Source organism: Condylostylus longicornis, unplaced genomic scaffold (genome assembly GCF_029603195.1).
Source record: "Condylostylus longicornis isolate FDR11 unplaced genomic scaffold, ASM2960319v2 ptg000057l, whole genome shotgun sequence".
Taxonomy (NCBI): domain Eukaryota; kingdom Metazoa; phylum Arthropoda; class Insecta; order Diptera; family Dolichopodidae; genus Condylostylus; species Condylostylus longicornis.
The window spans coordinates 291265-306731 of record NW_026578026.1 but is presented as its reverse complement, the minus strand read 5'-3'; the positions used below and the strand labels follow the sequence as shown (position 1 = coordinate 306731).

At 27.4% G+C, this 15467-nt stretch overlaps 1 protein-coding gene across 1 annotated transcript in view; it reads left to right on the top strand.

Moving 5' to 3' along the window:
* Nucleotides 1-15467, top strand: part of LOC129612139 (uncharacterized protein K02A2.6-like) — a 179073-nt gene that overhangs the window by 23154 nt on the left and 140452 nt on the right. The window contains exon 2 of the mRNA XM_055525653.1: nucleotides 14586-15432. Within this exon, the coding sequence (XP_055381628.1) occupies nucleotides 14586-15432 (847 nt within the window). The remainder of the gene's footprint in view (nucleotides 1-14585; nucleotides 15433-15467) is intronic.

Below are 15467 nucleotides of genomic sequence, written 5' to 3'. Positions count from 1 at the left end.
TCTTTCTCTAGAGAAAAACAAAATATAAAAAATTTGTATTCACCAAATTCTTGTATTCTTTTTTGTTGCATTGCATACAAAAAGGAAATCTTCAGGCAATTTACTTGAAAAAAAAAACCAAAAAACAAAAATAGGCAAAAGAGAAAAATATTTAAGGAAAAATGAATAGGTTGTGTTTCATTAACATACCAATAATTTTCTTTTTTTTTTATATACTATATTTTAAATACTATTCTTGGAAAATTTCCTATACATATACGAGTATACCTACATTGTAGAATCAAAAATTTTCCATATTGTGTTGCACATATACATATATAATAATAAAAGGAAAAATTTAATAAAATAGTATAGTCAGTGCCGGATCTAACTAAATAGATGTTTACAGCCTCACTCGTATGTCAGTGTAATCAGCTTCGAAATTTATTTGATAGAAAGATAGAGGTAGATCTTTGTACCTAACTTCTTCTTTGATGGGATTCCACCTTGCCGTGGTGAAGGGGCTGAAGTAGGGCCAATGATCTTGGGAGCGTTGTCGGCGGATACCATGACTCTGTGTTGTCTGGCAGGTGTAACCATGTCGACAAGGTCGAAAGTGAGGCCTGAAAATTAAGAGAATCTCCTGGGCATGAAGTAACGACATAAGCTTACGTTTAATAAGACCTCCACCCCCCTTATAACTTGTATTTCTGGCTTATATTATACAGCCATTATAAAATTACAAAAATACCTCAGAAGTAACAAGATTTCCCCACCTACATATTGCGTATATTGAAAATAAAACCTTATAGCAGGTTGTAAAGATAGAAAATCTGAAAAAGGTAATAAAAACAAAATTTCTTTAAAAGATAAAAACTAAAACCTAATTGCATCAAAAAACTAAACCAATATTCGATTCACGTATAAGTTTCCACGTACAGTGGAAAATTTCACCAAGAATTAAAAAATTAAATTTACAACTCAAAGCAAAGAGGCAGGCAGAATAAAGTTTTAAATGTCACCGAATATATAACAAAGATAATGTTGTGGTATACGAAACAGACCAGAGACAACAGAGAGAAACAAGTGATTGGATTCTTAACACCAAAAGGAACGAAGGAATATTTCACTAAAAATAGAACTCTTAACTTCCATATTTAGACTTATAGCCCGTAGGCTACGTGTCTAATTAAATTCGGCTCTGGCACATTATATATATATAAAATATATTTTTATAAGATATTTCTCTTTTTTATAGATACGTACATATATCTGTATGTATGTAAAGGTAAATTATTCTAAAGGCCATTCAGTGCGGCGATAACAACAATAATAATTGAAGTATAAAACCATATAAAAATAACCACAAAGTAAAAAATGAAATTGTTGCAAAGAAAACAAAAAACAGAAAAAACCAAAAAATAATAATGATTAAAATATTTTTGTATTTGCTCTTTTATTATACATACATACATATAGGGTGTCTGAAAAGTTCCCGTACTTTTGGAAATACTAATTTTTCTCGTTATAATTCTGTTTTTTTTTTTTCCAAATTGGTTTCATTATTTTTATTCATCGTGCAATTTTACCCCAAATAGTACCTGTTAACTGTGTCTTTATTTTTTGTTAGCCTAGAAGTTAATCGCCATAACAAACGCATTACTATGATAGAATTCCACAGGTCAGGTATGAAAGATACAGCTGAGATTGTAGGGACGACTGGTTACAAATGACTGTCCATGATGCAATAGAATATTACCAGGAGTTAGGGAGCATATCGGAGTGCCCTCGTAGCAGCCATCCTGTCACTATATAATCGAACTATATGATAAAATTACCATCGAACAGTGCACGACAATTGTCAACAATTTTCCAAAACGCCTCTGTGCATGTATTACTGCAACTGGAGCTAATTTTGAGCATTGATTGTAAATTTTTTATTGAATATTGTTATTGCTAGTCTAATAAACGTCTTCTTACCAAAGTTAACACAATTGATTTCTCAATCCATGTAGCATTTTTAAGCTGTAAAAATATTTAAAGAAAGTACGGGCACTTTTCAGACACCCTGTACATACATACATTGATATATAAGAAAAAAAAAAAAGACAAGTACAATAACTAACATGCTCTTAAGGGATTTTCCAAAAAAAATTTTTGTTTTTTTTTTTGTACTTCTTCTTTATCTTTTTTGCATATTCTCTATTGTTTCTATCTTTTCCATTCTTCTATAATATTACAGAATTATTATTCTCTTCTATTTTTCTTTCTTCTTTGCAAATTTCTCTGAAATATACGTGTATGTAAATACATGAATATATACATATTCAGTGGTTACAAGTCGGAATGCCTTAAGTTGAAAAGTAAAAAATTTTTAAAACAAAAGATATTAAAATTCTTGTTTTCCTTATTCTCACCGAATATAGAATTATTAAAAATTGTTATATTTATGAAACTAATATAAAGAGTTAAAAAATTTTAATTTACTTTAAATTATACATTACTTTTGACTCCGTTATTCGAATCAGCTAGAAAACTTTTCAAACATCGATTAAAATTCCCAGCATTTACATTTCCTAAGGTATGCGCAAGTAGCGGGAAAAAGTGAGACCCAAGATGAAAATCTACGCCTAGAGTCCACTAACATTGAACTTAAGAATATATCGAAAGGAGATAGGTCCTTTCTATATATGCTTATTTTCGATTTCATATCGATTCCAACTTGTCTTCACACCAGTCTTCTTGCCGCAAGAAACTATATTGTGCACAAAGTGATGCTTGTTAGGCATTGTTGCTCTTATACCTTGTACAGAAAAGGCCTTATAAACACTGTATTCAAATTAATTTATTAAATTAAGAAATACTGGGGAAACTTAAACATAGCGCGCACACAATAAATAAAAATTTATTAAAATTTAAAACCTATACAATATTTTTTCTTTATTTCAATATCTTTAAAACACTATTTTCATTGAGTTATAAAAAATTTTCTATATGAATTTTTTATTCTTATAAAAAATTATCCACAACAAAATAATGCAGGCTAAAAATTTAATAAAGCCAAAAAATAATTTTATGCTTTTTTATTATGAATTAAAAAAACAACAATTTTTTTTTTGTTATCCTTGTTTTTTGTTTTGTTAATTTTTTTTCTTTTATTAAAGAATAATCAAATTATTGTTATTATTATTATTGTTTTTATTATTTTCCAGTTTTTAATATTAAATTATATGAGCGAAATATAATTATTAAATTTTAAAAATAAAGATAATAAAAAAATATATTTTTGATCTTGCTAATATTAAGTTCTATGATGATCAATATTGAAATGCGATTTGTGCTGATGCTACTCGTATATCAAAATTTAAATTGTTCGTAAATGGAAAAATTTTTAATAATTAAAATTAAATCTATTAATTTTATAATATATAAATCGCAATTTCCACAGAATTTACAAAATTTTCATTTGTTTATGCTTTGAATTCAAAAGTAAATTTATAAAAGTACAGTGCACATTTTACAACAAAATCTCGATTATAAACGTGAGAAATAAAATTAAATATTTAACAAAAAAAAAAAAAAATGTTTTAACAATAACATTTTTAATTCAGATTGAACAAAAAAATTGCTATAAAGCAAGTAAAGTACAAAAATCTTATATATTTTTTTTTTTTTAAATTTTTTTCCTATCTATACGCTATAATAATTCTAGAATTCATGCAAAAAAAAAGAAAAGAAAATAATATTTTAAATATTATTATATGAGGTCTGAATCAGCAAGTTTTTTTTTTCTGTTTTATTTCTCTTATATTAAATGAAACACAAGAGAAGAGTTTATTAAAAAAATTTTTAAAGTTTAAAGTTGAAAAACGAAAATGGCAAATGTTTGAAGGAAAAATTTTTTTTGAAAATAAATCAAAAGACTTAAGGGAGAAACTTAGAAAATAAATTTTTTGCTTTTTTAGCAAAATTAGGCAAAATATCTAATATGAGCGTTAGATATTTAAGAATTTAGATTTGTACAACTGAAATAATAGTGTATTGCAGCCGCGCATGAGGGTCTATTATGACCACCCACCCCCTCTTTGTATGCCCTACAAAACTAACCCAAGAAACACTCTTGCGGATGAACTAGAGGGCCTTAATATTTATGATTATTTTCGAAAATAATTTTTATTTTCGAATAAATTATATTTTCGATAACACTCAATCACAATAATTGATCAAAAGAAAATTTATAATTATTTTCGAAAATAATTTCAATTGAATGTATTAATTTTAAAATATTCAATAGCAATAATTTGCCAATAGAAAAAGTTTATGCAATTCAACTAAATAGATACGAGTAGTATATAATTACAGTAAATCAAGAGAAAGGACCTGACTAAGACTTTAATAATCAAATGAATGCACAAAATTATGTTAAAACTTGATTAATACTGAAAATCAAATACTTAGGAAATATATGCAAAATATTTTGGCCAGATATAAATTCTTTGAAAAGTGAAAAAAATGGAAATGACAAAACTTTTTTAAGGAAAATTTTTCATATAATAGAAACACCTCTTTCCCGTCACCATTTTCCAATGTATTTTTCTAGAATTCAAATATTTAGTTTTGCCTTCTTTGAATATTGTAGATTATACTAATGAGATATACAGAGGTCTATTGTGGTGCCAGTTTTCTTTCTTCACATGAAATTAAATCAAATTTTTTAAGGACAAGTCAGTGGAATAGAGTTGAATTTTTTTCTGGTTTTTGCTTCTCTTCGACTCCTTCATTACATTTTATTTTTGCGCGTTTTTTTTTTCTTTTAAAATATTTTTTTTTTTAACTTAACTTTTTACTATTAAAAATTTTATTATTATTATTTTTGTTTTTTCTTTGTTCTTTTTCATTTTTCTTTTGTGTTGTATTTGTTACATATTTTTCTTAGTTAGCGATTACTTTTTCATCACGTTATTGCCTATAGGGTTTTTAATAATGGACAATTATTTTTACGTTGCAATTTAAGGTGATCTGACTTAATCACAATATTGTTTCTATATATGTATATAATATATGTTTACATATATATGTTGTTTACATATATGCACAAAATTTAATGATTCTGTTTATACAGGGTGTCTCGTATTAAAGTGCACTGCCATATACCATTGTATAGGTTCTCATGAGTAGACAAAACTTTTGTATGAAGACCATGTTCACAGCTCAACAGGTTCAAAGTTGCAGGGGCTTCAAAGTCAATTTTGACTGATATTTTAGTTTTTGAAATTTCAAGTATAACTCAATGCTAACTCACTGATACTACTCGTATATTAAAATTTAAATAGTTCGTAAATGGAAAAATTTTTAATTATTGAAATTGAATCTATTAGCTTTATTTACAAGTACATTATATTTAAGCTTTTGTAAGGCAGGCGGATTATTAAATATGATTTGGAAACCTCAGAATAAGTGTCTTCTTATGAATATCAGCTTTAGTTATAATCTGTTCAGATTTCAGAATGAAATGACTTTAACTAATCAAATGATATCATTTTTAAGAAAAGTTCATTTTCTAGGTGACGTAACATGGGACCCTTTTTTAATTTTAGCAAAGTTGGCAACCTTGTCTACCAATCTTTAATTTGGTATACGTTTTATATCCGTAATTGTTCTGGTTTAGGAGTTGTTGAGAAAAAAATAAAGTACTGTAAATGTTATTTTACACCAAATTTTTTCTTCAATGATTTAGAAAAATGTATAACAATCGTTCAAAATGGTGTCTCTCTTTTGTTATGCAAATGTTCAACTTAACAACCGAGTTTCCCTCACATTTGCAAAAATTAATGGTCCAAGAATATCATATGGCGTCTCTCATTGATACAGCTCTGTAAGCCAGTTTTAATTTCATTACTGTTTTGATAAACGAATTTTTCCAATTGCCGCTCGGAGAAAACTCTGAGCCCGAGGGAGGAAAGGTTCGAAGCCGATCTTTCTCACTAATCATTGGACTGTTGACTCTCTTCCAATCCATGTAGTAAAAAACTATTTGCTTTGTAAGCGATTTAAATTGAACGTTTGCATAACAGAATAGAGGTACCATTTTGAACGTTTGTTGTAGATTTTTCTAAATCATGGATGAAAAAAATTTGGTATAAACTAAAATTTGTTGTACTCTATTTTTCTCAATATCTCCTAAACCAAATCAGGTATCGTGATGATTCTTGCATCAAATTGAAGCTCAGCTTTTAAGATTGCCACCTGTGCCAAAATTGGAGGAAGCTCTCATGTTTCGTCATCAAATTTTTTTAACTTTAAAGTCATGTGACTCCGAAATCTGAACAGATTATAACTGTCGTAGGTATTCATAATAAAACCCTTATTTTAAAGTTTCATGATCATAATTTATAATGACCCTGTCTTACAGTCGCGGAGTTATACTTAAAATTTCAAAAAGGAAGAAAATTAATCGAAATTGACTTTAAACCGTTGTAACTCCGAACCTGTTGAGCTTCACAACATGTTCACACATGGTCCCCATGGAAAAGTTTTGTCTACTCATGAGGACCTATATACAATGGCGTATAGCAGCACACTTTTATACGAGACACCCTGTATATATTTAAAAAAAAAAGGAAATTTAAATATATTTATGCATATAGAATTTTGTACGCTTACATATTTTTAAATTTTATTCTGTTTCATTACAAAAAAAAAAACTCCCCCTCCTTTTCAATGCCAGTATTCATCAATTCTGTCTATCGAAAACCGCCAAATATAAATATTCGTATATTTTTATGATTTTGCTTATTCCATGTTTATGATTAAAAAATTTCTTGATATAACTAAAAGAAAACATTCCCCCGTTACGCTCTTCTTTGGTAGATCATTTTAAGTGATTCGAAAAAATTAGCCCCGAAAGCTTCGGTAAAGCAATTAATTGGTGCTTTCCCAAAAAAACGTTTCGTTAAAATGTCCAGTTTCGTTAAAATATTCAACTAACAGTAATAAGATCTCTTCTGTTCAATGCTAATTAATCTTTTGTCTTAACCCATCTTGTGTTTGATCCCTCTTTCCTACATAGCTCTTGGTTTTCTGGGTGTCAAAGTGATTTCTTCTCGTTTTAGTTGAAAATTCCATTGTCATTTAAATTTCAATGTAATTTGAATGAAGTTTTGATATCACATTCTCTCAATGTTAGAAATTTAAAGTTTCTATATTAAAAACCTGTGGCAATGTATATACAAAAACTTATAAATAATGTTATAAATTCAAAATATAATTCCATTAAAAGTTGATAAAAATAGGTTTGCAAGTAGCATGGACATATTTTTACCAAATATATTTTTCGTTGGTACTACATACTATTCATACTAGCGCCCTGTTTCAACTGTGTATCATTGAGTCTTGAACAGCTTGTTTATAAATATAGAATTATGTAAAAAAATTTTTTTTTGGGTTCCTAACAGTATTCCCACTTAGTAAAAACAAAATGTATCCGATTTCAAGAAAAAATGTATCCAGTCTTGTAAAGTAGAATTATTACACTAAGTCGTCTTAATTTGTACAAATTAACTCTTGATTAATATTAATTTACTTTATTTTGCAATGTGAGTTTTATTATTCATAGAAAACTTTTTAAGAAATAACGTACAACTTCTATTGCATTTTAATTGTTAAAGTTAAGGTCAGAAAAAATACGAAGCATGAAAATGACACTTTTTTTAAATAAAGTAATTTCCCGATTTAATATTAGCAGCACTTTAACTGTTTTGTGATATTTATTTAGTGTTTAAGAAAGAAAAGTATCCATATTTTAGAAATATTTTAAAAAGTAGCCAATTGCGCCATTTTAGCAGATTTGAGTATCATTGTATCCAAGCTAAATTTAAAGCAAAAATGTAACCTATTAGATACAGTTGTATTCAAGTGGAAAGCTGGTTCCTATTTAAATGAATAAAATAAATATTATCACTTTCAATGTTTAAACATCTGAGTGAGAAATGAATACAAAAATTGTTCAGAATAAAAAACAAGTAAAAATGTTGCAGTCGATATAAAACGATTAAACTATGCCCTGCATCTTTCATAATTATATAGCAATTACTCGAACCTGTGGAACCATTCTATAGAAGTTTCATGGATATGTCTGACCTATAATTGGACACACGACTGCCAAGTTTCATGAATCTGACAATATTATTATTCTAAATATTTAAAATAAGCTGTTAGACTTGTATGGGAGCTACTCGGACCTGTCAACTTCAAAAATATATCTTGCCTATAAGTAAACACACGACAAGTTCCATGAAATTTTATTTTATTATTTTTATGAATATAAAAGATTTGCTTTTGGAGTTTATAGCAGCCACCAGAACCGGTGCAGCCATTCCATTAAAATTTTTAGAGCGTGTGTAGAATATAATTGAACACACGTATACAAAACTTCATATTTGGTTTGGTTTTTGAAATATTTAAAATAAACTCATTGAGTTTTATGGCATCTACCCGAACCCGTTGTCCAATTACAATAGCGTTCGCCCTTGGCACAAAAGAAACAACTTGTGAAAGTTTGGCCTGGATAGCATTATTTGTTTTTGAGTTATTGCGCGATCGGACGAATTGACGGACGGACACGTCTAAATCAACGCAGAGTTTTACGCTGAGCAAGAATATATATATATATGTCCATACAGCAGATGACTCCTTCAAGAAATTACAAACTCCATACCAAAGTTAATCTACCCTTGACGAAGGGGCAGAGTATAAAAAGAAATTAAAAAAAATTATAATAAGTAAAAAATAGAGCAACAGTTGTTTAAAAATTTATGATTACAACATTCCTTCATTGTTTTTAAAAGAAAAAAAAAATTTTTAAATTTGTAAAAAACGAGTGAATGATTGAGGTTTTAAATTTTATAGCTACCTGTTAAAATATTTCTCCTTTATATTTTATTTTTCAAAATCATTTATACGGCAATATTTTCATAAATACAGTTACCTCTCAACTAAAATCACCTTGATTGTCGCTCCATGTTTGAAAATTTGTAGTTCCATTTTCTCGTATTAAGTACCTTAAATCTCATTTAGATCCCATTAGAGTTAATTATAAGAGCACTCAATCTTTTGAATCGCTTAAAAATCCTGAAATTTCTCGACTCCTCATGCCTAAAAATCGTCAATTTTCTCTAAACTCCATACTCAAATCTCGTAAATTTTCAACAATCATCGAGACATAAGCGAGAGTTTACTTTATTGCTATCATCGTTAATATTTTTTAAAGTAACAATTTGCAACATTATAACAAAGATACTATAATATATTATAGTAAACGGTTATTTACAATATGTATAAAATATATTTTTACAAGGATAATAATGTAAACATACATATACAAGTGTTTAAGGACACGTATGATGAATTTAAAGAACTAAAAATAATGTGGTTTTTATTGTTTTTTTTTCGTTTTTTCTTAACTGTATAATATGAACACTGTATTTTTTTTAGGATACTAATCTGGTAATAGAATTTGTCGATTTTAAAAATAAATACCTTTCCACTGCACGTGATGATTATCGCCACACACGTTGCATATACAGGGTGTGTTGCATAAGGTGGCACATAATTTCAGAGATTATTCTTTGATCAATTTCTGTTGAAAAAGAAGGTACCAGCCATTTAATTTTTCATATTTTATAATTTAAGCTTTTTTTTTAAATTCATTTAGTTGACATAAAAATCAACAAAAATTGAATAACATAAACATAATTGTTGTACCATTCCTATACTCTTATCTAGGCGTAAAAATTTCATCATAATATTGTTTTTCCTGTATAGTTTTTAGATTTAATTTGCAATAAATTTTACATAAGTACACTTCCACTCTCACTGATAAATTTTGCCTTTAAATGGATCGAGACGAATTTTTGGTGTTTAAAGCAATTAAAAGTATATGTAGATCCGTACATACATATTATACAAATAAATGTATTTATATTGAAGTATGGAAAAAGAAGTTTTAACTTCATATTATAACTCCCACATAAATAAATGGATTACTATAGAGGAGTTACAAATTACCCATTATACTTACGTTATAAACTATAAATTGCCTTTATTTAAAAAATTTAGCAAAATACGCGTTTCATAACATGGCATATTTCTTGAGATTTTGACTCACGGTCTTAAGTTACAGAAATTTTTAAATACAATTCTAAGTGTATTTGTCGTGTAATATCTCATTACTCGTGTAATATCTCATAGAAACATTTTTTGCCTGTGTTATTTTCGAAACGGCCTGACCTGGCTTTGAACCCAAGACCCTTCGGTAAAAGGACCTGTGCAATAACCACCGCACCAATGGTCAGGTAGTTAATATGTGCAATATTATTTAATAAATACAGATGATTAAAGCCCATGGTTAAAGAACTTTACTAGTACTTTTTCCTTCAAAAAATGAAAATGTCCAATATATATATAAAGATCTATTGCATACATTTAGGATGAGAAAAAAAATTAAAAGAAGAATTAACATAATGAACAGTTAGCAAGTGAGCTAAGAAAAATAATTATATTTTTTGATGGCATGATATTTACCGCTAGCGTTAACTTAACTTAACCATTTATATAAGTTTACTTTTATCTCTTATTGTAACGCATCAAAAAAACAAAATAAAAAAATATTAACACAAATTTTCGTGAAACTTCATTTTTGTTTTGCATGGTTTCAAAGTAAGGTTTTATTTATATGCAGGAAAAATTTGTTACCTTTTCATTTATTGTTACCTACAGTCTGTATCTCGAAAGCTAGTATAGCTCCCCCTCTCACCCATACAACTTTTTGATGGAAATTGATTAAAAAATAATCGCTGAAATTTTTTGTTACCTTATGCGAACACCTTGTACTATACTTATTTACTATAAGCTTTGCAAGAATTTGAAATTGTTTTCTATCTGTGTGTGAGATATTTTAAGTTTACTTTTTTTCTTCAAAAACGCACCTATAGATTTGTCTGTTTTCTAACCAGCAAAAAACTTAAAATAAGAAAACAAATAATTACTTCCTTTTAGACCTACTATTTTTTGAGTAAACTTATTTTAGAGCCTCGTTTTGAGTTATGTCGCTTAAAATCGTAAATTACAATTGACAATAAGTACTTTAAGCGATCAATTATTATACACGCGTAAAACCCATACAACTAATTGAAACCCATACACATACGTATGTATTCGGATTCTATAATGCGTGCGAATAAAATGTGTGAATGTGTAGGTAATACTAATAATAATTAGAGTAATGCGTTTAGCATACGATTTCAATGTAAGAGGTCTCGGGTTCAAACCCTGAAAAATGCGATTTGTTAGATGAATTTTTTTTTTTATTGATAATTTTATTTTTTTTTGTTCTTATTTAAAATGAAAATAAAAAAGCCCTATAAAAATCAATATCAGTGAGTTTCCACCCCTAAATGTTTTTTGAAAATAATTTAAAATTTTAAGTACGTACGTACAGAAATTGTATATGGTTTTTTCTTAAAGCTTCCTGACGAAACATAATATTCAAAACAATAACAAATGAAGCATTAATATTCAGATGCCACAAAACATGTTATACCTTTGAAAAAACATGACATTTATGTAAGCCAATTTCGACCCATCCTAAAAATATGTGATATCTTTATACTTTCTAGTACTATTTAATTTTTTGTTTTGTGTTTCTGAAAACATAAAGTATAAAAGAAAGACGTGCTGTTGCTATACAAAAATTTTCCCTGAAAATCTTAAAAACAATGCTATTTCCGGGCTAAAAAGTTCCAATGTCAAATTTTTCTTGAACCCTACTCGCAAAACCCTAAATAATGCCGTTTTTCCCAGTCTCTAGAAGTACTCGTACTTTTCCACACCTCGGAAGTAGCTATATATATAATGTTGAATGTTAACAACAAAATTAAATGATCCCAGTACAATAAATGTTTATAATGATTAGAAATTTTTATAATTATGTTGACGAATAAAACGCGAAATATTATTCCTCAATATTTATGTGTTTTTTTTTTTATTTCAACTTAAATCTTAATAACATATTATAATATCGTACTTCTCAGGCTTATACCAAAAAAACAAAAACAAAAAAATATTCAACATGACGGAATTCTGTTCATGGCAAAAATTATAAGTTTGTGTTCACTTTATATGTGAACACAATGAACGTGTTGAATTTTTGTTGTTGTTTTCTCTCGCCTCGTTTTATATGAGTGTACACGAGAATGGTTAAAAATTTTAAGTTCACCAATTCTGCAAACGAATTGAATGTTAATCAGAAAACACATGTACGTATAAACATGTATCATAAACACAAATCACATAAATATTTGGCTATTTAAATTAATAAATAAGAACAACAATAAAAAGGGTAACAGAAATATTTGACTTTACTCTTTTCTTTAAGTATTCATTTCATAATTCATGCACAAATGTCTTTGCTGTTTTAATTTAGTTTGCAGAAAATGTGTTACTACATTATAACATATAACGTCATAACAATGAATAACAATATAGAGAATAATTTATTATACAATGTATGTACATGCAAATGTAATCACTTATGCCGCGCAGAAAGCTAAAGCCTATTGAAAATAAAACGAAACATAATGATGTTGTGCAGAAAATCGGTATACATTTTATACAAATATACAATACAAATACGATATTATACATACATTGTATTATACATATGTACATTTTTTTCGTTTTCTTTTTATATGTGATTTCTTCTGCAAGCGTTGGAGATCTTATTTAACCTAATGTTAATAAAAAAACAGACGTAAAATACGATGATTTTTGAAGAGTTATACAGAATATGAATAAAAGAAAGAATTAGAAATGTAAATTCAAGGTAGTGCGTAGCTCAGTAGTTAAAGTGGCAATCTTATAAACAAAATTATTAAGATTGATGCCTGGTCCTGTGCGGAATGTATTTTTTTTTTGTTTAATTTGTAAGTTTTTTTTTTATTTTATTTTCTTAAATTTTTTTTTATTTGAAAACAAAAAAAATATGCATATTTAAATGTACAACAGCTGATAATAATATTATTGTAAAAGTTTAGCAAAAATTCGGAAAAATTTTCAAGTACATACAAAAATGCATAGAAAGCTTTAAAAAATATGCATACATACATACATATGTACGCATGTTTATTTCTTCCTAGCGAGACAGAGTATTCAAAACCATAGGTAAACATATAAAATTAATTATTTTTTTAAATAAAGGAAAGATTTAGGAAAAAAATTTATTAAATATTGAAATTTGACATTTTAGAATATTTCGTTCGAACAATTACAAATGAAGCATTAAAATTTATGTAGATATCACTAAACATCTGATGTTTTCGAATTAAGGCTAAAAAGCTTATTCCGATTTATCGTCCTTAAAAATATTAAGATCATTATATTTTCAAATATTATTTGATTTTTTTGATTTGTGTTTCTGATAATATAAGGTAAAATAAAGGCGTGCTTTTGCTATACAAAAATTTTTTCAGAAAATCTTAAAAAAGAGCTATTTTGGGGCTAAAAAGTTCTAATGTAAGATTTTTCTGGGATCCTGGAGGCAAAACCCTATGTAATGCCTTTTGTCCCATGTCTCTAGTCCTTCTAGAAGTACCCGTACTTTTTGGTATCTGAGAAGAAGCTATATATATATAATGTAAAATAGGATGGTTTTTGAAGAGTCATACGAAAAATAAATAAAATATAAAATTATAAAGGGAAATTCAAGGTACTGCGTAGCCTAGTGCGTAGCGTGGTAGTCTGATAGCCAGAAGGTTTGAAGGCCAGATTGATCGATGCTTGCCTGGATGTTGTCGTATTTTTCTTTTTTTTTGGATTATTTTAAATTTTTTTTTTGTTTTGTTTAATTTTTTTGTTTTATTTTTTTTTAAATATATAACATATAAATATTATTATAAAAAGTTTAAAGAAAATTTCCAAAAAAATATTGTTATAATAGTTAAGTATATAAATATGTATGTATATTTTTTTTATAGCTTCCTAACTAAGTTTTTTTAAGCTTTCTATATGAATTGAATAATATTCAAAACTGTAGTTTGGCATATAGAAAAACTGTATTATGTTAATGAATTATATGTAAAACACCCCTAATGTTTAATAGTGTGAATCACACCTTATATTAAATAGCATTGCTGTACTTTATATTCAATTGTACTGTATATAGAACATATGCATATATTTTTATATTAAATATAAAAATCAGTCATAATAAACCAGTCTTAGAATAAGCATCTAATTTGTTTTATTTAAAAACTAATACATGGCGCAGCCGAGCCACATGTATTATAATGCGATTATTAATTATATTACATAAAAAAGTCCAATATTAAAGTTTAGTTATATGTACATTAATAAAATATTTACAATATTACGACTGAAAATTAGGAATTTTTAAATTTAAAAAAAAAAGAAAAAGCAGTTTATTATACATGATTAGCATATAAAATTTTACCACGTGCATGGGAATTGTAAAAGTTGAAAATAAGTCAACCTGCATGCATCAAGTCACAAGTAAAAAAATTAAAATATAAAATAAGATATAAAATTAAAAGCTTATAATGGTTCAAATATTGAGACGTTAGGTATAACTTATTTAAATGTTGTACATAAAAATATTAGCACAATATTAAAATTTTATATTGTTGATAGTGATAGTTGCATTCCGATTTTGGGTTTGAATGCTTGTTCAAAATTAAAATTAATAAAGCGCATTGACCATCTAAATTTAGAAAATATAAATGATTTACTTGCGAAATATAATGATGTTTTTGAGGGTAGTGGATGTTTTATAAAAAATTTCTCAATTGATTTAAAAAGTGGTGCTATACCTGTGGCTAGACCAGCTAGACGTATACCACAAATGCTAAGAAAACCCTTAAAAGATGAGTTAGAGCGGTTATGTAATAAAAAAGCGATAGAGAAGGTTGAAACTTCATCTGATTGGGTTTCAAATCTCGTTATAATTGAAAAACCTAATGGTAAAATTAGATTATGTTTGGATCCTCAGGATCTTAATAAAAATATTAAGGAAAGGTATTATGAAATTCCTTCATTTGAAGATATTAAATTGAAATTTTGTAATAAAAAATTATTTTCGGTATTTGATTGCAGGGAAGGGTTCTACCAAATTGAATTAAATGAATATTCTAAGTCATTATGTACTTTTAGTACGCCATTTGGGCTTTATAGGTTTACTAAACTGCCTTTTGGATTAAAAATTGCACCTGAGGCATTCCAAAAATTGAATGAACAGAATTTTGGCGACATTCCAAATGTAATCGTTTATATTGATGACCTTTGTATAGCTGCAAGTAATGAAAGGGAACATGATGAAACTGTTAAATTAGTAATGGACAGAGCTAGAGGACTTAATGTTAAATTTAACAAAGATAAGTTACAGTATAGAAAAAATGAAATTTACTTTCTTGGCCATA